Here is a 23,407-nt window from a genome sequence, read left to right on the forward strand (position 1 = left end):
ACACGGAAAAGACGCAATAATGCTGGAATCACACGAATCTCACCATCACTGTCACCATCATCATCCTCGGTTCAGTTCGACTGCTGATCAGCCCGCTCTTTGGGGGTGTGCAGCAGTACAGCGAGATCTCCTCTCACAACTCGCACTCACAATCCAACGCATAATTGGCTTCCTGGATTGACTTCAACTGCTGGGGGAAATCTTTGACAAAACCATACATAAATAAATCCATTTTCCTGTGTTTTCTCTTCCCCTGGCTGCCTGCAGAAAAGGCCTCGTTATATATGCAAATGAGATTCTCCTCCTCTCTCTCAGTCATCCCCTCGAGCCAAACGCCTTACTGGCTCCCGCCCATGCAAATGCAGGCCAGGGCAGAGGATCCGCTTACAAAGAAGATACTATAAGAGAGAGAGAGAGAAGGCCAGGATAGAGGCCAAAGAGAACGAATCCAGGGAAGTGACTGAAGGAGAGAAACCAGAATGAAATAGCAGAGAGGAGATGTATGAAGGAGTGAGTGTGTGTGTGTTTGTGTAGGTGGTTCTCTGAAGGAGATGAGTGACAGAAGAGGGTGAGGGAGGCCAAGCCACAGAGAGAGAGAGAGGTGAACTAAGCGCAACTAAATAGACTCTGTTTGCATTATAGACACACATCTGCACAACATATGACCATATTTTCACCAAGCATTAACAGACAGTGTAGGCCTAGATGTCTTATCTGCGGATGAAAAAAAAAACCTTACAGTAAAGACGACCTATACAGATGTGCTGTACAGATGTGCTGTACAGATGTGCTGTATGCGTAATTCAGCACGTATTTTCACATTAATTTGTGTAAATAAACCTGAGATATCATCTTCTGTTGATGAATTCTCCTTTAAGATGAAAATTGTAAAGGTCACCAGAAAGCTGCTTTGAAAGGTGCATTGTCTTTCATCCCAGCAGCCCTGCTGCAGCCTGCTTCTATAAAACACACGCTCATATCGTTTAGTGTGTATAGTGGATTCATATCTTGCTGCCAGATAAAGCCATTTGTGGCTTGCGACGAAAACTGTTGGGTCACATGAAATCAAGCAGCAGCTGATGGTCTAAACATTGTTTATCTCAAACACACTGTCCTTTTTAAGGTTTGCTGTAATTTCTTTGGTTGCCTGATCAGACATGACTGCAAAGCAGAAATAAAATCTCTGACTTTTGCAGAAAATATTCATGCACATTTGTGAGAGTGGCAGCCGGCTTCTCCCCCTGCTGCTGTCACCTCCCACTGCAGCATGTCTGTTGTTGTGTTAGGGCTGGTGGAAACAACAGAAATGGCTGCGTGAACTGCTCACTTTCTAAAAACATCGCTTATCTCAAGCCGCCGATTAGAGAAGCAATTTAAACCCAAATAACCCAAAATCTGAGACACAATGATTATATATACAATATGGGCATTTTTTGTAATTATTAGTATTATTATTATTATTTTGTTAATGGCAGTCGTAAAGACAAAGTAAGCTTTATTTTTGGCCAGAAAAGGTTCAAGAGGTTCAAATTTAATCTTGTTTAAAGAAGCTTAAAGAAGTAAGTATGTACTTAGGAGGCCCTTGAGCAAGGCACCAAATCACCATGTTTAGCAACCAAAGTCCAGCGCAGCTCCAGAAGCCTCCACACTTAGCGAACGGGTCTACAGAGCTTCCCTAATTAGCAGCGACACAGTCTGAGGGCGTTGGCGCGTCCTGCCCTCCATATCGAGGGGAAGAGTCCCGGCGGGTTGCCGGCATCCCGCCTGTGAGATGAGGACGCTGCACGGTGGCCCTCAGAGGCCCTGCCACTGAGCGCCAAAAAGAGCGGACACGCAGTCCTTGTTAAGGTTACAGATTCTGCTGGTGACACACAGATGACAAGGACAATTTACCGCATGGCTGCGTCTCCTCGTCTTTGAGCAGAATGAAAGCGCGCACACACACACACACACACACACACACACTCTCACACATACACAGTGCAAATTAAGTCTAATAAGAGAAGATGAAACTTTGTGATCCCTGTGGGGAAATTAGGAGGTCACAGAGGCAGAAAAGAGAGGATACACAAAAGGAGAAAAATTAGGAGCAGAGCAACTGGGAATAATAATGGACGACTGGGATACTGTACGCTGTAGCCTGCTACTGCGGGATCCTTAAAGAGCAGGAAACCAGGAGTACAAAAGTGCAAAGTTAAGGTTGCTGCTTATTTTCTCAATGAATCCATGTCTCGACTATGAAATGTAAAAAAAAAACAGAAAAAGGTGGTAAAAACCAAAAGAATCATTTCATAATGACATCAAACTGAGAAAAGAAGACATCCAAAAAGCTGAAACCAGCACGTGTGACATCTTTGTTATAAAAAGGAGACAAGGAATGGACTGAATTTTCTGCCAAAGACTAATCAATAATTGCTAAGACAGAAAATCGCTGTATCCTCCAAATAATACACAGAAGAAAGGAGGGCAATTTAGAGCAAAGGGGATACAAAGCAAACACATCACAAGACTAGGTGCTGTAAACTGTGATTAGTCCGGTCACAATCGTAGAGCAATGCAGATGTTTGTAACAGAACCCAGCATGGAAAAGAAAAAAATATGTTTGGATGGGATAGAGCGAGAAGAACATCAGCTCACATGTACACGTATGTATCTCACCTGACCCCATGACCTTAAAGCACAAACTGATTCAGTGTAAAACAGGCTAAAATAGAAATGCAAGAGCATTTGTTACTGGCCTGCTCCTCACTTTGCCATGCTCTTCTGGCAAACGTTCACGTGGATGTTAGTTTGACATCAACTTGAACTTTGTCCTGAGGGAGTGTGCTGGTTTGGAGCAAAGGCATTCCCCCAGCAGGACCGTGTGCAGCACCGTGCTACAAAAGCTGCCCAGCAGTGGTTCAAAAGAACATGAAGAAGAGCTCAAAGTGTTGATCCAGCCTCCAACCCACCCAGATCCAACTGAGCATCCAAGACAAGCTCAGTCCACGAAACCCACAGGACCATCTGCTGCACCGTGAAATCTGAACAGTTTGATTTGATTTTTTAAATTTCAAACATTTTGAAATGACGTGAGGGAAGATTAAATAGTTTCTGGACAGGAACACTGGTTTAACCAATTGAACACTGACTGGGAGCCATTAATTACTACAGGAGTCTTAATCAGGTACTAGCTAAACCAGAACACTGGGAGCATCACTGCAGTACAGCCACATGAACGCAACATAAGTGACATTACCATCACAAAACATTACGAGTTGTATACACAGGTTCACTCCTCAGAGTACAGAGACCTCCAAAAGCTAAGACTGAATAAGCTAAATACCCTAGAAAGCTATTTTTTACTTGCTTACCACAAGGGGTCGCCACAGTGGGCAGCTCTACATGTTTGATTTGACAGATTTTTCTGCTGGTAACCTTCCAGGATCAAACCAGGGATCTCTCACGTGTCATTATTGGGTGCAAAACATCACAGCATGCAAATGTGCCACATTCTTCCTCCAATAGGTCATAGCTGCTCTGGTGGCTCAAGGAGGTCCTACACAATGTTAAGCACGAGTTTTAATGTTATGCCTTAATAGTCTGTCGATTCTCTTTTAAAATGGGGCTGCAGATGCTTTATTATAAGCATATTGCATTGTAATAGCATAAATAAGGCAAAGAGCCAGGAGAAGGTACTTTAAAAAAGTCCCTTCCTTCAAACAATATCCTTAAAACAGCCTAACACGCATCTATTTGAGTAAGTAGGGTTACTCAAACAAATGTTACTGGGGCTGTTTTCAGCTGCATTTTAATTCACATTTGTTGCTCTAGCGAGTACGGGGTGTGTATAACAGCGTGTGTTTATGCTAATGAAGGAACATGCCACCCAGTGCCAAACTGCGGCTCACTAATGTGCTTTTAATAGTTTAATCCCACAGAGTGGAGCCCAGTGACTTATGGATTATGATGTATTAGGAAATGTATACAGATAATATTAAATCATCGCATACGTGATATCGCACTCACATGGGCATATTTTTGTGCTTTTGTTTATTTTATTTATCTGAAAAACCTCCTTTACACACATACACTCACACACCAACCATACAACCCTCAGGACCTCAACTCATCCAGCAGGGGTCAGAGGTCAACAGGAAATGGACAGGAAGTGGACCGTGGAGGACTGTGCTGGTGTCTGACCGCTATAACTGGAGCAGAAGAAGATCTTCCCCCTGGACACACACACACGCACGCACACAGTCATGCAGCAGACACACAGTCATGTCCCCTAACCCTTTCCCCTTTCTTCACAAAACTACACACAGAAACATTTTAATGCATGTATACACTCATGCACATCTCCTCAAACCATCCCACACACACATAAACACAGTGGGGTGATATAATGTGATGTGAAAGCTGGCCTGCCTGCGTGCCGTTTGCAGTCCATCACCCACTTTCTCTCCCTTCGTTTTGCCTCACAGGCTCAACCACACCCATTAATGCACCAATCAGATGCTTCGGGTTATACAAAGTTAATATCAGCCTGAATTTACACCAAAGGCACGGCTCAGCTGTCCTCTTACATGGCAGACGTAAATCACACAAAAGCAGCTAAACAAATGTAAAACATTTTTGAAACATGAAGTTCAGGCAGGTTTCATCCCCTGTTGTTTCCTTTACAGCTTATCTACTGTCTTGTGAATGGGCAGCGTGTGTGTGTTTGGCATTATAAACATCACAAGTAATGCCTTGTCCTCAAACTTTGTGAGCATGAGTGTGTGTGTGTGGGAGTGTGCTCTGCATTAGAAGCACCGGTAGCACCACTGACCCGTGTTCGCCTCAGTGTGTTTTTATCTCTGCCTGTGTGACCCGAATTGTAAATACAGCATCCTCCGCTAAGCTGCGCATTTTGGTGTGTGTATGTGTGTGCGCATATTGGCCTGTGTGCTGTGAATTATGAGCAGCAGCCACAACCTGACCTGGTCTGTTCATGGGCTGTATGACTTCGGATCTTGCATATCAATGCGCAAGTTATCTCCGGAATACGTGCGCGTGTGATTTTTCTTTGCGTGTGCATGTGAGCCATGCCAAGAGGTTAATTGAGGGGAGGGCCTCTAAACTGTTGCCCAGGGAAACGCACTCTCATCCATCACCTCATTGACTATTCAGCACCAGGCTCTGAACAAACAAACTAATGCCGAATCCTCTCTGAGCTCAAGGGCGGAGGTGGGGAGGAGCGGACCCGCGGTGGGTCGCTATGCCCGTCGTCGGAGGCTCCTGGCTGGGCTGCTGGGGAGGCTACAGCCCCCTGCTCCCCGACCTGCTGGAGCTCAGACAACAGGCTAATCCTTACAGCACACAGAGGAGCCGCTAATAGGAGAGGATTAAACCAACAAATACACCCACTCCCTCTGCTTCTCCTCCTCTTCCTTCTTCATTCCTCCTCCTCTGCAACTTCCTCAGTTCTTTTTCCCTGTTTTTTAATTAATGTTTTTATATATCGATAGATAGTTAGTTAGATTTGATGTAAGGACTGTAAGTTAGCAGGGTAGTAAGACTTGTGTTCATGTGTATACTGTATATTGTGTGTGTGTAGGTGTACGTGTGTGTGTGCACGCGTTGGGGAGTGGATTATCCAGGTACCAGGACTCGGCGTTCGCCGGCAGCAGAGCGGAAAGCTTTAATGAGAAGTCACTATTTACTGAGGACAGAATGGGACACACACGCAACACAGAGACTTTACTGTAAATACACACACACACACACACACACACACACACACACACACACACACACACACACACACACACACACACACACACACACACACACACACACGAGAACCTTCTAATACTACACAGTCCAGTACACATACGATGATGCACTGCTTCACACACACACTAACCAGTGCAGTAATGGGATTTGGAAGGTTTTCTCTATAAACCAGTCTGCCCTCTTTCTCCTCATTAAGGTACACACCGCACACGTACACACAGCTCAGACACTGAAGCACTGCTGGCTCTATGCTGCTGCAGACTTCTGGGCTCAGTAATTATTTGGAATCTCTGTATCTTTGTCTTCTTTTGTTTGTGTGTACCTGTAGGTGTGTGTCTCTGTGTGTGTGTGCTGGCTTGCTGCTAACAGAAACAGTCTGGTTGAGCTTTGAAAGAATGTAGCAGACGATACTTTACAGTCTCAGAAGTTCTTCATCCACAAATTCAGTCGAAGAATTTTTTTTTATTAGAAATGGGTTTGAAATCGTGACCTCGGTTCGATCCAATCACATCTTGTTTTTGGCATCCAAACCGAGGAACATTACTGCCAAAGCAACATGATTTATATCTGCATTACAATACAAACAGTCTCAACATGAAGACGCAATACGGGTGATTTAGGCCTGAGAAGGTTGCCCTCTTCAGGCAAGGAAAGTATAAATTGCTTCTAAATGTATAAGGCAGGTTCACGTTATGTTATACCGTTAATGACCTTTAGGTCCAGCTGTATTTAGCAGCCATGTCACGTTTATGGCACAATGCCACAATTTGACATTACGGAGCATCATGATTTAAAAGGTGTTAAATCATTTTAAATCATTTCCTACCAGAGCAACAAAACAGCTCCTGCTGTTAAAAAAAAGGGCGATGTAAAACTTTAGCTGCTTCCCTTTTCTGTCATTACAATGTGATGCATGATATACCCACCTGATGACTTCAATAAATACAAATGGTTCCAGATTCAAGATATAATAATACGATATAAAATGAAAAGGATGTCATCTATGCAAACTGATCAAAGGCTCCAAAGACTGGTGCTTCAGTCAGCTATTGCACAGAAGCGATCTCATAGATGAATTTTCACATCCAATCAACGTATTTGTACAACAACAACAAGACGAAGCTGGAGGTTTTTTTTAATTAAGGCTAACCAAGACAAAGTGATGGAATCACACCAGCCACGCCACCAATATCATTTAAAAAGGTGAGAAGGAATAAAGTGGATAACAGCCACAGGCCCATTTATTATGTTTAAAATCAACACAATCATTTTGATCTGAACTACACACCAGTGAAGTGTTGCTGCGTCTCACTGAGGACCAAATGTGTCCACAGTCAGACATATAATCACCGGCCAAAGCACTCAGCCTTTGTGATCATTCCTGCCACAGTGGGTGTCTCCAGGAAGACATTTTGCCACGATGAAACGCAGCGTGGCGTCAGTTAACAGGTTACAGATGGTTATTTGTTTATACTGTATGTGGAGTAAGAAGGATAGCACTTATTTGTGGTATGTAATGTGTGGTAGAGCGTATGAGATGAAGTAAATTAAACTCGTAGTTTTGCTTTGGGCAATAAAATTTTTTCTGTCATTGAAATGTGGAAATGTGAGGAAAAACTACTTCCTGCCACGAGGAATATTTGTCTCAGAGGAGGAAGTACATCTCAGTGTTTCCCAGCTGCCCTCTCCACTCAGACTCGCAGTGCTCTCTGGGCGCTCGTGTCTCTTTATAAGGTCCATTTTCTCCAGCCTGTTTGAGCTCAGTGAGTCTGTGTGTGGTTAATAAACTCTCTGTTCTGGGTTATTTTCAGATTCTCTGTGTGGAAACAGCAGAGCAGGGCCTCACATTCTGCAAAGTGCTAATTTCTCATCCACAGCTAACACCTGAAAACAGTGCATAAATATATTAACCCTGCATGCAAACACTGTGATGACCTTTTGTCTTGCAACATAATCCTTACATTAGTCCTGCCTCAGACCTCACCAAACCCAAGGTGATAGGTGAAATGGTCCACTGAAACATTTCACCTAACTCTAAAGGCCGTTACACACAAAACGTGTTTTTCCTCCCCACTGTCACCAACAAGTTTGCTAGGGTTCGTTCTCTAATGGTGTGTTTATCGAAGAATCAAAAGTGACTGTTGATTTAAAATCATACTTTATGAATAAAACTGAAGGGAAATTGCAAAGTGGCTCACAAACACTACCTACATGCACAGCTGAATCCATGCTTGCAGAGCTCATGACTTTTTTAGACTTTTCCTTTGTCATTCTGCACCAACACACACATAAACACACGTACACACACACACGCACGCACGCACGCACGCACGCACGCACGCACGCACGCACGCACACACACACACACACACACACACACAGTTTTGCTTCCATCACTTCAGAGGACTTAACGCTGCCCTTAGCCATAACTACTGCTTGTTTAAACTTAGCCTTCATCTTAACTATTGTAAACAAGAGTGATTGAGTTGTGGGATCTTTACATTTTCGTCCTCAGAAGGAAGACGGGTCCCCACAAGATGAGTAATCCGAGCAGACGCTTGCAATACATGCGAGCAGAGTAATCATAGCAAATTGACGGATGACTGCACCGCCACTTTTTATCTGTTTCTACACGTACAGACATGAACACGCTCATGTGTCGTGGTCTCTAAAAACTCCATCTCCCACCCTTCATCTCTCTCTCCCTCCATCCTCTCCTGTCCAGAGAGTTAGATGGTGATTAGCGTTGGGATTCTGGGACTCTGGCCTCAGTTTTCATTAACAGCCATAAACACAGTTCTGCTGCACCACCGAGACCAACCGCAGGCTTTGAGTGTGTGTGTGTGTGTGTGTGTGTACATCTGAGGAAGCTTTGTCGGTGCTTTGATGAGAGAGAGAGAGAGAGAGAGAGAGAGAGAGAGAGAGAGAGAGAGAGAGAGAGAGAGAGAGGTGTTGTTTATCATGGCAGTAATTAAGGCTGCTGTTCGGCTTTAATTAAAATATAACAGCGGCACCAAGTATGGACTGGTTCTCACACGCACACAAAAAAACCACGCACGGCATCTTTAGCAGTCTATTTACCACAAAAGATAAGGTAAGACGACCACACTCTGAAAGACTTCCAGGGCGACACACACACATACACGCCGCTATCAGCCTCACATAATTGGATCTGATCCAAAAGCGACTTGTGACATCTCCTTGATCCTCTCACTTGAACCCAAACACACCTCGAGCTTCACTTTGGTCCATGTTCTCTCTGACTTTTTAATGGTCTGTTCCAAACTCTACAAGCTTATTCATATTTATTTATTAAGGCAGCGTGTCCTCTCTCTGGTGGGGCGGTAAACTGATTAATCCTGGTCTTTTTCACACGCTCGACTTGCAAGATCACAAGCCTCGGTTGTCGAGGTAAAAAAAAAGAAGAAAAAAAGAGAGAGAGTGGCTCGTGCAAAGCGGCAGATCTTGGGTGCACGTGCGATTCTGGTTTGTGTGAGTTCGCTGGTGCTACATTCAAAGGTGCAGTGGAGATTCATTTTGCTCTCAGCTAGTCAGATTACTGGATGGAAACAGCTGAGCCAATCACAGGCCAGTATACCAGCGGTAGCTCAACAAATGGTGAGAGTCTACAGAGAGATAACGTGGCTTTTCCAGCTGAGTGTGTCGAAAGGCCAAACCACATATGGTTGTCACTTTTGGTTGGCTAGATAATTATGTAAATTTTAGCTCCTGTTATGTAATAACTGAGGGAGAACATGCGCTGATGCTCTTTTGTACAGAACCAGCCACAGAAACCATCATGCATGTGGAATACATGGAATATGTAATATTTACAGCTTCATCGAGCTTTTATAGCTGAGGCTTATTCATGGTGTAAAGTTCTTCAGACACCGGACCCGTAAAGTTTGCGTTTTAAATATATTTCGGACTCGCATATTCTTAATGCAGCCAAATTTCACAGGATGACCTTGCAGTGCTTATTTTTTCTGACCAAGTTAGATTTTTGTTTGCAAATAACCAGACCTGACCAATCAGGCCACAGCATTTGGGAACAAGTGCACTGATGATGGAAATCCTATTTGACCTCAGACACACAGCTAGGTGCTGCTCGAGGTTATTTACTCTCTGAAATTATTTCTCTGCTTCCTCAGCTCAAACTGCCCCACCGGCATCCTGAAGTACGGACGAAAGCGGCCGTGAAACAGCTTCAACTCCTGAAAATCTCCCTGCCGCTGCCTTCTCCTGAGAACTGGGTGTATCCAGAGATTCAGTTTCTAGCTATTCTTCTTTAGAAACATCAGGACAAGCTTCATGTCGACTCTAGTTCTTTTTTTTTTTTCAGTGCATTTTTTTGGTGCATATGTACGTTACAGGACAAATTCAGATCTGAAAAATTCTGAATTTCCTGTCATTTTGTTTACAATGTGCTTGGTGTGTAAAACCGGTGAGAAGCAAAGCTCCACAGTACATGAGAAAAATATACAAATCTTTGAGACTCCCGACATATTTTTACATGTACTGTTTTCCAAAAACGTCCAGTTTTCAGCTTTATTTACTTTATTGGCTTCTATTAGTATATAAAAACATGTCTATTTACTAACTAATTATATTCAGTTCTGTGCTGAAAATGATTCATTCCAATCTAATGTAATATGAGTGTGACCTGTAAGGAAAGTGCAGTTTGTCCTCATCCAGACGCGAAACTTTAGTTCTATTTTAAATCACCAAAACAGCCTCCTGCAGGTGTTTTATAAAGAGCCTACAGTAACATAAGACTGGTGCAAAACTGCCTTCATGTTCAGGGAAAGACATTTAAAAAATATAATATGAATCTTTTCATGGCATCTGTTTGATCTAAAACAGGGAAAAAACTATTTTGCACGTTTTGCATACCACAGACCTAAAACTCGTGGATGTCAGTGACCTGTGCAAAGGTGTGGACGGCTTACGGCTGATAAATCTACTGCTTGTCATTCTTTTTTCTGACCTGAGCTGAAGGTAAACAGCACCTACGATAGGTGGACCAGAGTTCAGGAGATCAGTGACCCCACTCGGGTTCAAATCTCTGGATTCTCAACAGGTTAAAGTCAGCTAGAATACTCAACTGTGCACCCACAGGCACAGTATAGCTGATAGAAATTTAGTCACATAGTCCAAGTGACAGCAGCTCACGTATATGGGCTCAGAGGGGTGTGTGCGTTTGTGCGCGTGTGTGTAACCAGGTGTAGAGCTGTCACTGAAGGAGAAAATTAGTCAGAAAATGACAGCAGCGTACCTGAGTGAGCAGACACAAACTTCAAAAAGTTTGCAACGACACACATTTCACAGAAACTTCACACACGCACAGCCGCGCACACACACACACGAAGCTATTTTCACTGCGGTGAAGCCTCAGTGACTGCATGATATTTAATTATACTGATAAAAAAAGACTAAGCGCTCTGAGTCGCTGTCCTTTTCTTTTCATCTCCAGGTCAATTTGAACGCTCGGAAATGTTTGCATTTCACATCCTTTGACCTTTGATCCTCTGAGTTTATTCTTAAAAACTGTTCAATTGCCAGAACAAACACTGAAAGTTAAGGTCAAAGAACGGGTCTATATCAAGCATGAGCCCCAGTGGTCGATTCTTTATGAACCAATGGGCCACGTTAACGACGAGCTAGTCCATCTCTATCCCTCACAGTCATGTGGTACATGAAACAATACCCTACAGCGCAGCATCACCAATGGCGTGTCCAGCGGGGTGGCCTGGGGGGGCACAGGCCACCCCCCAAACCAGACTGGCCACCCCAGGTGCCACCCCAAAGGCAAAACAATAAAATTCAATCAAATATCAAATGTCCGATTATGTTTTCACGGTGACGCTCAGATATCCGAGTGTAAGTGAATGCAGCATCGCTTCTGCGCTATGCGCATCACGTTAGCAAAGGTAGGAGAGCCAAGCGCGAAAGATGGCACTGCAGGAAACAATTTTTCGGTGAAAGAAAATGAGGACAGAATAAATGTCCCGGTAAGTAATATTAAGTTTGTTGAGTTTAGTAAACTTCGGTGAAATTAGAATACCAAGGAAAAAATAACACTTAAAGAATTATTGCAGCTGTGGAATATTTCAGACAGTATGCTACTGAGGGCAGCTAACATAAGAGTTATGAGTTATAAGATGTAATCTAAGTCGTAACATTGCTGTATGGAGCTGCAGATTTGGTTGCAGGTTAACATAGCTGGACTGGCCATCGGGCATACCGGGCATATCCCCAGTGACTTGTTTTTTATTTTTTTTGTAATGGCATGAACAATGAGAGGTGGTGGATTGGCCAGATGCAGGTCGATGTGTAGAAATAACTCCGTTGTTTGGTGGTGGCTATGACGGGGCTTCCACAGAGGCAACAGGTGGATGAGGGAAGGGGAGGCAGGAGGAGAGCCCCGAAGCAGCCACCAGTCCGAGTGTCAGGTGAACTGAACTTCAGCTAAGAAGTTATGACCTGCAGTCTATCTGGGTCAGATATAAACCAAGTTTAGGTGGAGTTTATTTTCATGTTGCTGACTTTTTACTGTCAGTTGCAATAACTCATACTGCGTTCTAGCCAGTTTGACGGAGTTTTTATACAGCTGGGTGGGTGCTATGATGTTACTGATAGTGAACTTTATTTTATTCATAAGGTTAGTAGAGTTGCCAACGGCTCCTTAAAAAAATGGAATGGTCCCTCATTCAGAGAAAATATTACACGTTTCGTATTGAGCTGAGAAGAGACGCAGTTTGTCCCGGACTTTAGCTAGAATGGAAAAAGACACAATGCTGGAGTTATTCTGTCTTTATGCTGCACAGCTGCCTCTTCTCTCATTCTCCCCCCCTCCCTCTCCTGTTGCTACTTCAATCATGAAACTGATCAATGATCAGCTGATCGGCTTTTCTCTCTTGTTTATCGCCCACTTTGCGCCAGAAAGAGGAAACCAGCAGATGTTGCGCTAAACAACAGCAGCACGTTTAAGCTTGATCGGCTGTTGTTAGAATGTATTTAATATTCATTTCTAGTATCAGCTGATGTTTGCTGGAGCCACAGCTGTAAAGCTGCTGGTCATGATGTCTGTTTAGATATGTGGTGAGAGGGAAACATGAAGATGAAACCAGGAGATGTCCTTACTGAACCATCAGAGCTGAACAGGTGATGGAGAAACAGGTTTACCTTTTAGGTGACATGAATGAGTTGAAGGGAAGTTATGAACTGTTTCTGAGAGACAAATAACACCAGGATCCTTTTTTATGTAGCAGACAGCTGGTAACTGTGCAGGGGCGGGTCTAGCAAAGTTTTGCCAGGGGGCCAGGTAGGGCATTAACAGGGAAAGGTGGGCACAAAGAAATACTTTTCTTTCTTATTCTCATTTAAAATACCTAGTTTTTATTAAATAATTATCTAAATCTTACAACCAAAGTTTTTATCTGACGTAAAATGTATAGAAATCATACATATACCAACAAGACTGTACATCACTGTCACAACAGCATTTGTTTTCATTCAAAGTCTTTATGGCTTTACTACCTGGTGGGTCGGTCTGTAGTAAAAATGCCCAATTTTTTTGTCCCAGTCCAGCCCTGCAGGTTAATACTGGCAGTGTCACCATGCCAGCTGACTGTATTTTATCATCAGCCAGTCTTGTTCTTTATCAATATTACCAAAGTTTACGATAAGGCAGCATAGAAAGTATTTACTTGCTTTCAGGTTTCATTCAAATGTTAGTCTTTTCAGTTGTTTCCCCACTTTTTTCCTGTTTCAAAATCAAACACCAGTTTGTGAGAAGCTTATCTTCTTTTTTTAACAGGCAGATAAAGTTTTGCATTGGCATTGGCTAATTTGTCAATTGTTTGTTACCGATGTTCGTATTTTAATTTTCAAAAATGTTTTTGCCCAAAACATATGTGCACTATATGTCAGTAAAAATACTATGTAAATATTGCTGTCCTTGAATGCTGAGTAAACACTGACAAAGCACTGATTGTATCTCTTGTACTTTATCAACGCAGTATCTAAAAACTTTGCACCGTAGTGGTTAAAATCTCATTCTAATAAGAGTTAAAAGTGCATTTGGTTATTAGGTTTATAGGATTATTGAATTATGGTTAAGGGTTGGTAGAATTTTTTTTTAAAACATTATCTGCCAATTAAATATGCCACCCTTCTCCAAATCTGTGCCCCTACCTGGCCCCCCCAACAAAAATTTTCTAGACACGCCACTGAGCATCACAACCCTCAAAGAATGGAGTCAGTGTTGCACTGACACCAAATATTCAGATTACTGCACCATGAGTTTTTCTTGAAGTGCAACTAATGGTGGGAAAATTCTTGAGTTGACTGAACCTGTTGATCTAACTTAAACCAGCTCATTGTTGGATCTTCGCATCAGCTGAAATTCTTTTAACTTGATGAGACCGATGCGGACAGTTCCCCGTCTTTGTACTGGTGTGAGAACTCACGCCTTTCACTTAGAAGGAGGAGAAACATTTCAGCACACTCTCTGGGGTGATGCCTTCTACTGAAGTCAATAAGTTAGGGATAATCATCAATATTTCGGAAAGGTTTAAGAAGATTGGGCCTTACTTTAGATTCCACAACAGTCATGTAGAAACATGAGCTAGTTTACTGAGTGCAGGCTCATTAGAGAGGGTTTACTCATCAACACTGCAAACATGTTTATGCTTTCCACGATCAATAATCAAGCAGCTTGAGATGATACATAATTGTGCAATTAAAACTTTGGAAGCAAAGTCAATATGATATCCCCGCTGAGGTCTCCCGTGAAAATAGATACGTTAAGGTGTCTCATACAAGGTGCTCAGGAACAAGAGCAAACTTTCTGTGTGTGTGTGTGTGTGTGTTGCTTTTGGCTTCAGACGTGCAGAAAACAGATGAAAAGAGAAAGTAAAGCTGCGGTACATGATATCAGCACTTATTTATTTTAATAAAAACCTCTGAATACAAAGTACATTCACAGGTACAGTAGCAAGCCACTGAGCTGCTCTGTTGGATTTCTACAGCAAACCAGTGATCACTACAAATATTCAAATTCATACACCATTTTACAACTTTATATCCCATAAACATACCGCTATAAGTCAGAATAAACACACTTTTGTACTTACAAACAAATAATCCTGGTTTTCGGCTGTTATTCATTTGTTACTAAGCTGTAGCACTAACCAACCAACCAGCTGAGTCCTACACAAGTCTATTTACTGGAAGATACAAGAAAGAAAAGCTCTGATTGGCAGGTCAATAAGAGCTTCAGTCGTTAATGATTTGATTAACAGGTCGATAAGGAGTCTAACTGCCTGAATGACAGGATTCACTGGCAGTTAAATCTTAAATGGCCTAAAAAAAAGGAAATCTCCAAGCTATTTGTTGTTAAAATGAGCTTTTTTGGACAGGAGGGGTAAAGGAGGACGTGGAGCTGACTGTGGTTTGGATATGGAGCAGCAGCAGACTTTAAACAGAGAGATCACGACAGAATGATCGCGTCTGAATATTTATGTATTGCGACACAGTATATACTATGATAAAGTTATCAGTTATCTTTTGGTGCTTGTAGTTCTTTAGATAATAATAATAGTTCTGGTTTTAGATACAGGATGATGGCGTTTGCTCAGCACAGCAACCGGAAGCAGAACAAAGCTGCTGTTTTAATTCCATCGAAAGGTTTTTCAGGAATTCATCAACCAATTATAAGAAAATGCTCATAAACTTCAAATAAGTCCATTGACTTTACTAAAAATGTCTCATTTGATAAAACAGAAATTGAATGTGCAAAAAAGAAGAAAGAATCAATAAATTCTAGTAAATTTGTAATTATACAAAGATTTGTTTTATTTTTCTCTGAATTTTAACCTAATGACCTGTAACTTTATCAGTAACCTGAATAAAAAAATGAATGAATGCATCGTCTTTTTCCTTTCTTCTTCATGCAGCAGTTTTCTCCAGCTTTCAGTCTCTGAGCTCGGCGCAACTTCTACACTGGAAACATAGATTAAACTGATTTTCATTTTATCATCTGACTCCAGTTTACAAGACAAACAAGAGGACATCTGAATGTAAGAGTGTGGCCAGTCAATTCTAAATCAATTATAAAGGAAGTGAAGTGGCAGGAGTGAGTTTCTGTCCACCCTGACAAGCCTTTCTGTCGGCCTGTGAGAGAAAGCAGGTTGGCTGATTATCTGCCAATCACCCTGTCCTCCGAACCCTGACTGTCACTCATCAACTCCAGGCACGGGGGCTACAGAAAAAGGAAACAAAGGTCAATAAATCTTCTTGATGCATTCTCAATCATCCAGGAAAGTAAATCTCCAAAAGTTGACTCTGTTCATCTGAATGTAGCGTTTTGTGGGAGAAACGTTTCGTCACTCATCCAAGTGACTTCTTCAGTCTCAGCTGACTGCAGGTTTCCCCAGTCTTATAAACAGTTCATTTGCATAATGACTGAAACCAGCCCACTGAAGGAACAATGGGCTGGGAGGTCAGTTCCTTAATCGTAATTATGCAAATTCTCATGACCATTGATCAACAACCACTGACCAAAACCCACTGACCAAAGCCCACTGATCAATGGCTATGAGTACCATTCACAGAGAGTTAGGGAATGGCTGCAATCACAGCATTGTAAGATGGTGACAGATGTACCCTTAGGCCCCCTCCTCGATTCAGAGATGGTCTTTCCCTTTTCACGTAAATGGCCTCCTTGACTCCGCGCTCAAACCAGCGTTCCTCCCTGTCCAGGATGTGTACATCCTCATCATTGAAAGAGTGTCCACTGGCCTGTAGGTGTAAATAGACTGCAGAGTCCTGGCCTGACGAGGTAGCTCTTCTGTGTTGTGCCATCCGCTTCGCCAAAGGTTGTTTGGTTTCCCTGATGTATAAATCATGGCAATCCTCCTGGCACTTAACAGCGTACACTATGTTACTCTGTTTGTGTTGGAGGACCCGATCCTTGGGGTGGACCAGTTTTTGGCACAGCGTGTTTTGGGGTTTAAAAGCCACAGAGACCCAGTGTTTAGAAAAAATGCATCTTAACTGCTCTGATATTCCTGACACATATGGGATCACTACAGGTTTTCGCTTGGGCAGCGGTTGTCCTTCTCTCCTGGATCGGCTGGAGCTTTCTTTAGGTGCCTTTCCAGCTTTGACAAAAGTCCAGCTGGGATAACCACATTTACTCAGGGCCTTCTTGATGTGCTGTTCTTCTGCCTCCCTGGCCGCTGTGTCAGTGGGGATGGTGTTCGCTCTGTGTTGTAGCATCCTGATGACACCCAGTTTGTGCTCCAGTGGATGATGAGAGTCAAACCTTAAATACTGATCCGTATGTGTAGGTTTACGGTACACGTCAGCTTTTAGATGTCCCAAATTACTGATGGAAATTTCACAGTCTAAGAAGGCTAACCTGCCACTTTTCATATCCTCCCTGGTGACGGTGTCGGTCCACCGAGTTAATGTGATCCGTGAAATGTAGTATGTCCTGAGATTTGATTTTCACCCAGGTGTCATCCACATATCTGAACCAATGGCTTGGTGGTGTTCCAGGGTAGGATAGCAAAGCCATCTTTTCCACTTCTTCCATGTACAAATTGGCCACGATGGGTGAAACTGGGGAGCCCATGGCGCACCCATGTTTCTGCCTGTAGAACTGACCCTTGTATGTGAAGTAGGTGGAATGAAGACACAGTTCCAAAAGCAAACACACTTGGTCGATGCTGAGAGTGGTCCTGTTGCTGAGGTTGGTGTCATCCTGTAATCTTTTACGGACTACCTCCAACGCTTCCGTGACTGGGATGCAAGTGAAGAGAGATGTAACGTCGTACGAGACCATTGTTTCATCTGACTCCATAATAACATTTCTCACCTTCTCAACAACTGGATGTGGTGTTCAGAGCTGCCCACCAGCGGGTTGAGGATCGAAGCCAGAAACTTGGAGATGTTATAGGTGACCAAGTTGATCATGCAGACAATCGGTCTTAAAGGTGCACCCTGTTTATGTATTTTCGGTAAACCATACAGACTTGGTGTAGACTCCCTTGGGTATAGCCTGTGATGCGAGGTCCGGTCAATAGCCTTGTCTTGTTCTAACTGCTTCAGACAGTCTATCACCCTCTTCCTGTAGCCACTTCCTTGGTCTCGTTTCAGGGGCTCATAAGTATTTTCCTCACTGAGTTGTGACAAATTTTTCTCATGATAGCTTTTCTGGTTTAGCAGTACTGTGCACCTACCCTTGTCTGCTGGAAGGATGATAATGTTGTTGTCATCACTAAGTGATGTGAGTGCCTTCCTCTCCTCCATGGTGATGTTGGATGCTGGGGGCTTTGCGTTGCTGAGACAGGCCGAAACTTTCGTCCGTAGTTGCTCTGCTTCCACTTCTGCAATATTGTTGTTACGAATTGCTGTTTCTGTGGCTGCGATCAGCTCCACTAGTGGGATTTGTCTTGGTGTGACAGCAAAATCCAACCCTTTAGCAAGGATGTTTTTCTTTGTTTTGGTGAGCTGTCTGTCAGACAAATTCTTCACCCACTTATCCACATCCTCGGTGTTGCATCCTTGTCTCTTCTGGTCACTGAGGACACTCTCCATATTTTGTGGTGGTTTCCGACGTACAACAAGTAAGTCAAACTTCCTTTGTTGCCTGGTCTTAGACTTCTTGTGCTGTGCTAGACGAGCCATTTATAAGATTGGGGGAACCTGCAGTCAGCTGAGACTGAAGAAGTCACTTGGATGAGTGACGAAACTTTTCTCCCACAAAACGCTATGTCCAGATGAACAGAATCAACTTTTGGAGAAAGGTCAATAAAGTTCAAATATGGCCCATAAAATGTGAGTTTTGGGAAACAATGTGTAGTTCTCACACAGAAAAGAAGCTTCAAACCAGCTGATAAAAAGAGGCGACAAGAGCAAAAACCCACAAAAGGCCAATAATCCACTGCGATCGTGACGAGTCCACTTAGGCGTCAGTTACATCCACAAAGAGAACAGTGCAGCGTAGGCGAAAAGGTACAAATCCGCTCCCCAAAAAGTGACCTACCGAGGATGAGGAGGGACAAAAACAAAAAAAAAGATCCCAGAGGAACCAAAGATGATTAACTCCTCGTTATTCGGGAAAATTTCTCCAACCAAAAAATATTTCTTTAATCAGGTTTTTGTTTTTTGATTCTCCTCGATGGGAACTTGTACGAAGTGAAACATGAAGCAAAAAAAGCAGTTCACAACCACCACAGGCAAGGAGGGAAGAGAAAAAATCCTCAGAACTGAAGCAGAGACAGAAAAAGCTTGAGGACTGAATCGGTTTTCTTTTTGTAAATTCAAGGAGGAAAAAAAAAAGAAGCTTTAGATGCTCTTTGTGTCTTTAGTTTTGTCTTAAGGCAGTCTTTTATGTCCGGCCCCCTTCTCCAGCTGGGTGCTTGACGACGCTCCACCTACAAGAGGATAGATACGGACGTCTTACACCTCAGGTAACGCAACGTAGATATCACATTCCATGCAAAATGTCTCAGAAATGAGAAAAAAATGCCAAAAAACGTAGGAGTAATTGAAAGCTGGTTGAAGGAAAAATGATGCTTAAAAAAGGAAGCTAATTAAAAAAAAATGTGGGGGCAAAATACGCAAAATGAATTCACTGATCAGTTTGAAAATATCTTTAAAAAAAATAAGTGCACCATTCATAAACTCACATGGCCACAGTTATATACAGCTGTTAAAAAAAAGACCAAATCATTGAGTCTCGCTGATCACATTGGATTCAGTCAAACAACCGTTTTGGTATGAACAGAAATTCAGAAACAGAACTACATGTTTTATAAATCAAGACACGAATATATAAGATTATGTGAACTTTGTTCATTTAGTCAGCCATGACAGTTTGAGACAGGCTAATTGGATAAGCTAGCTTCCGATTTCATTTAAAAGTTTAATTCCTGTTAACGAGCAGTTTAAATAAAGTAATAATAATAATAAAACTATCTTGAGCCGAGGTTTGCAAAAGCTCACGTTAACGTTTGCTAATTGTTCTGTCATTGTTGGCCTGAGTCAGGTGGACCGAGTTCGGTTTTGCACATTTCTGTCAGGCCAGGTTCTGCATGAACGCACACGTATGCCTTGCACCCTCAGTCATTTAAATGATTACACTATTACTGGTAGCTTGTGAGTCTTTGGCTTTGAATTTTCCGTACAAAAAAATATTGAAGATTCATAGAAATGCACTTTTGCACCATTGTTCTAAACGTCGTCACCTGAGAAGGTGCGGATAAAACAGGAATGTGGGTAAAGGCTGCTGAAGCTCTCCATGCTCTCATGGCTGTTTATTCTTTTGCACTCCGGGTGTTTGATTATTGTCACTCTGGTGTAGCCCATGTCTACAGCTCTGATCCAAATACCCCTCCAAACATTTCTGCTGCTTTACATGCAGTGTTTGTGCAAGTATACATGCTGATCCTCATTACTGATACCTCAGGCACCTGTGAATACAGTGACAGAAAGAGGTCTCACAGAGCCACAGCTCACTTGCATTGCAGTTGTTAGCTAGCCATGTGGACAGGCTGTTTACAGGTGTGACTCTGGAGCCCCTCCTACAGCACTGCTCGTGCCGTTATGTCTTTATAATTATCTACAACTAATTCTGCGTATTTCTACATAAAGCTACTTTCGGCTGCTCCCTCACTGACAAAGGACCGCCACAGCGGAAAGCTCCACATGTTTGATGCCGGATGTCCTTCCTGATACAACCCCAAAGGAATCTGATCTCCTGCTGGGAGATCGCTTTTTAAGCGAATGTGTAAACCACCGCACTATACGCACTTCTGCACAGGGTTCTTACTGTATATACTTTACAATCAACTGTCATAATAATTATGATAATCATAATAAAAACATGCAAAATAAAAAACATGTAACTTATAATCCGACTTATAATCACTTTTATTGTAAATGTGATAGTTGAAGTTCATTGGATTGCTTTAATTTTACATGCAAACTACACAATCACCTGAGATTGCTCTGCTTGAGAGTGACCAATCACCAAAGGTCCATTCAGGCTCAATATTAAGGCATTTCTAATGCCATCAAAAGTGAATATAAAGGCTCATAAACGGAATTAGATACAGCTAACATCTCTGCAGTAAGTTCATTGTTGTTTGAGGTGAATAACCTCAGACGGCCGTCTGGAGGTCAACGCGCAAAAAATCTCTTCTTGTTCAACCTGAATGCGCCTCAATAGTCTGCTACAGTCGCAGTATTATGAATATTTAATTCAATACACTGTGGGTGTGTGTTTATGTGTCAAGACATTAGTGACCTTCAAGTAATGAATCGGGCTGAATCAAGTTGTACAATGAACCTGGAGGAACGTATAGACCCACACGTGCACACATACTTGCACACACACGTGCACATGCACACGCTGCAGCAATTGGCTGCAGTGTGCTGTGATCTAGCATTGACTTTAGATTTTAACAGTAGTGAAGTGTGTGGAGCAGGGAAATTATTTTACTGTTATTGTTAAATAATTATTATCAGTACCATTGCATTGATAATATAATCTGCAGTATGATCATTGCTTTAACAATGTAACAGATAGCTTTAAGATGGCCTTAAGATGTTTATGATGATGTTAACTTTGTATTCCAGGTGCAGTTATAACTATTTTATACATATTGCATATCTGTGCTTATTTGAGTTGATGTTCAGGTTCTTTAAAGGTCTTAAGCTTCACTGACGTGACTGTTCAGGTGATACATGCTGAGGGAAAACTAGAACATAGAAGGAATTGCAATACATGCTTACAAAACACTTATATCAGGTCATTTTATATTAAGGTTTTAGTAGAGGTTCTTGGTTAAAACATTTATTTAGTAGAGGACATACACATAGTCTTAGTGAGCCTCTGGTCTGGTAAAAGGTCAGAAGTGCGAGAGGTGACATAGAGGCTGAGTGAGGTCAACACACACACATTAGTTAGATTTATTTATAGGAAAGAGTTTAGTCATGTCTGGCTGTAACTGCAAAATTGTCTCGGTAAAAGAAGAACCGTTCCTTGTTGTCTCGGCAAGAAAGAGGAACAAGACAAGAACTGAAAGGTAGACAGGAAGTGCCAGCCATGAAGATAGAAGACGATGTTCTTTTTAAACTGTGTTAAAAGTCGTTGTGGTTTTGATTTGACGTATGTGTATATATCCTGTCTGTGACGCATGAAGGGGCGTCAGTAAATCAAGCCCTGACGGTATAAAATCTGTGTATGCTTTGAGGAAGTCGAAGACTACTTGCTGTCTGCGTACAGAGTGTCTTCCCACACGTGTGTAGTCATTAAAATCATTGTTTGACCAAGAGCTTCTGGACCATGGGTGGTTTGTACCCTCCTTCCTCAATTTTGAACCTTAACAAGTGCGATATTTAAGCATGTATCCATGGCCAGAGGTGCTGCTGCACTTTTCAGGGATTACAGTCTCTAAGTAAGGTCTTCCTCATCTCTCTCTTTTTCTTTTTATTCTATTTTTCTTGCTCTGTACATTTTTCGTCTTTTCCTAGAGCTCCCCCTCTGGATTGTTAGCTCTTCTTCACCTCACGCACTCCTTTCTTTTCCTCGATCTTCCTGCTCTTTCCTCTGCGTCCCTTCTTATTAATACATTCTCCTCCTTGAATTAAGGAGGAAGTCTCCCTGTTCCTCCTCTTGAATTCTGCCTCCTCGTCCTCCTCCCTACCATCATGGCAGCATCTGTTCATAATGAAAGACACAGTTGGACATCGTTCTCGTTTAGCGCCTCCTCCACGCTACCTGCTCCAGAGGTTACCTCCCGCCGGGCGCGTTTGTTAGACATCATCAGCACTTCCCAGCAACCTTCCCTCCCTTCCTCCCTGCCACCTTCTCCTCCTCCAGATGTCATTGATCTAGAAGTGGGTCACAACAGCGCTGAATCAAAGCTAGGTTACACAAGGCTCCGAGGCAGATACTGTATGTAATTTTAGCATGGGTTAACATTTATGCGGGAGAATGCGAAATGCTACGAGTGTTGTTTGGAGCATAGAGACTGAAGCCTGAAGACCTGACAGGTGCTGAAAGGTGCAGAAGATCTTGGCCTTTAAGCCGCATGAGTCTATAAATAGGACTTTAATTTGGAATGTGTAGCTCTAAATCAGGCAGGTTGGTCTTTTAGCTTAACATGTAACTATGTTCTTTATAAATTAATCGTGGAATCCTAGACTGAAAAATTCATAATCGTACACCGAGCTCAGAATCAGTCAATAAAAATATTATTAGAATTTACTAAATGGCCTAAAACAGATCAACTGTTTTTTATATTTCCCTGTTATGTTCTGTTCAAAGTGAATTTCAGTCTATGCAAAGGTATGAATCATGACCCGTAGAATTTTGTGGCAAAGTGTCTAAAATGACCCACAAAACACACAAAATATTTCTCTTCTGCAAGTAATAAAGCCTTAAGGACACTTTAAAATCATAATTAAAAACGTTCAAGTGATTAAAACATATTAATAAAAAAAGCTTGGATGTTCATTCTCAATCTTTGCATATTGGCCTTAAAATACTCTAAATTCACAGGTAGCCTTCTCTTTTGAAACCATCTGAACAAGAAGGTTGTGAAAGGCGATAAAAGCTAACAGGAAGCTG

General features: G+C 42.3%; 1 protein-coding gene across 4 annotated transcripts in view; it reads right to left on the bottom strand.

Annotated features, from left to right (window-relative positions):
- LOC113032114 (protocadherin-1-like) overlaps positions 1-23,407 on the bottom strand; it is a 220,883-nt gene that overhangs the window by 36,533 nt on the left and 160,943 nt on the right. The window contains exon 5 of one of the 4 annotated variants that reach the window (XM_026184803.1): positions 19,096-19,205. The exons of the other annotated variants lie outside the window; for them this stretch is intronic. Coding sequence (XP_026040588.1) covers positions 19,147-19,205 — 59 coding nt within the window. The 3' untranslated portion in view covers positions 19,096-19,146. Of the gene's footprint in view, positions 1-19,095; positions 19,206-23,407 lie in introns of those variants that run through there. 4 annotated transcript variants of the gene reach the window in all.

This window comes from Astatotilapia calliptera, chromosome 2 (assembly GCF_900246225.1).
Source record: "Astatotilapia calliptera chromosome 2, fAstCal1.2, whole genome shotgun sequence".
NCBI lineage: Eukaryota > Metazoa > Chordata > Actinopteri > Cichliformes > Cichlidae > Astatotilapia > Astatotilapia calliptera.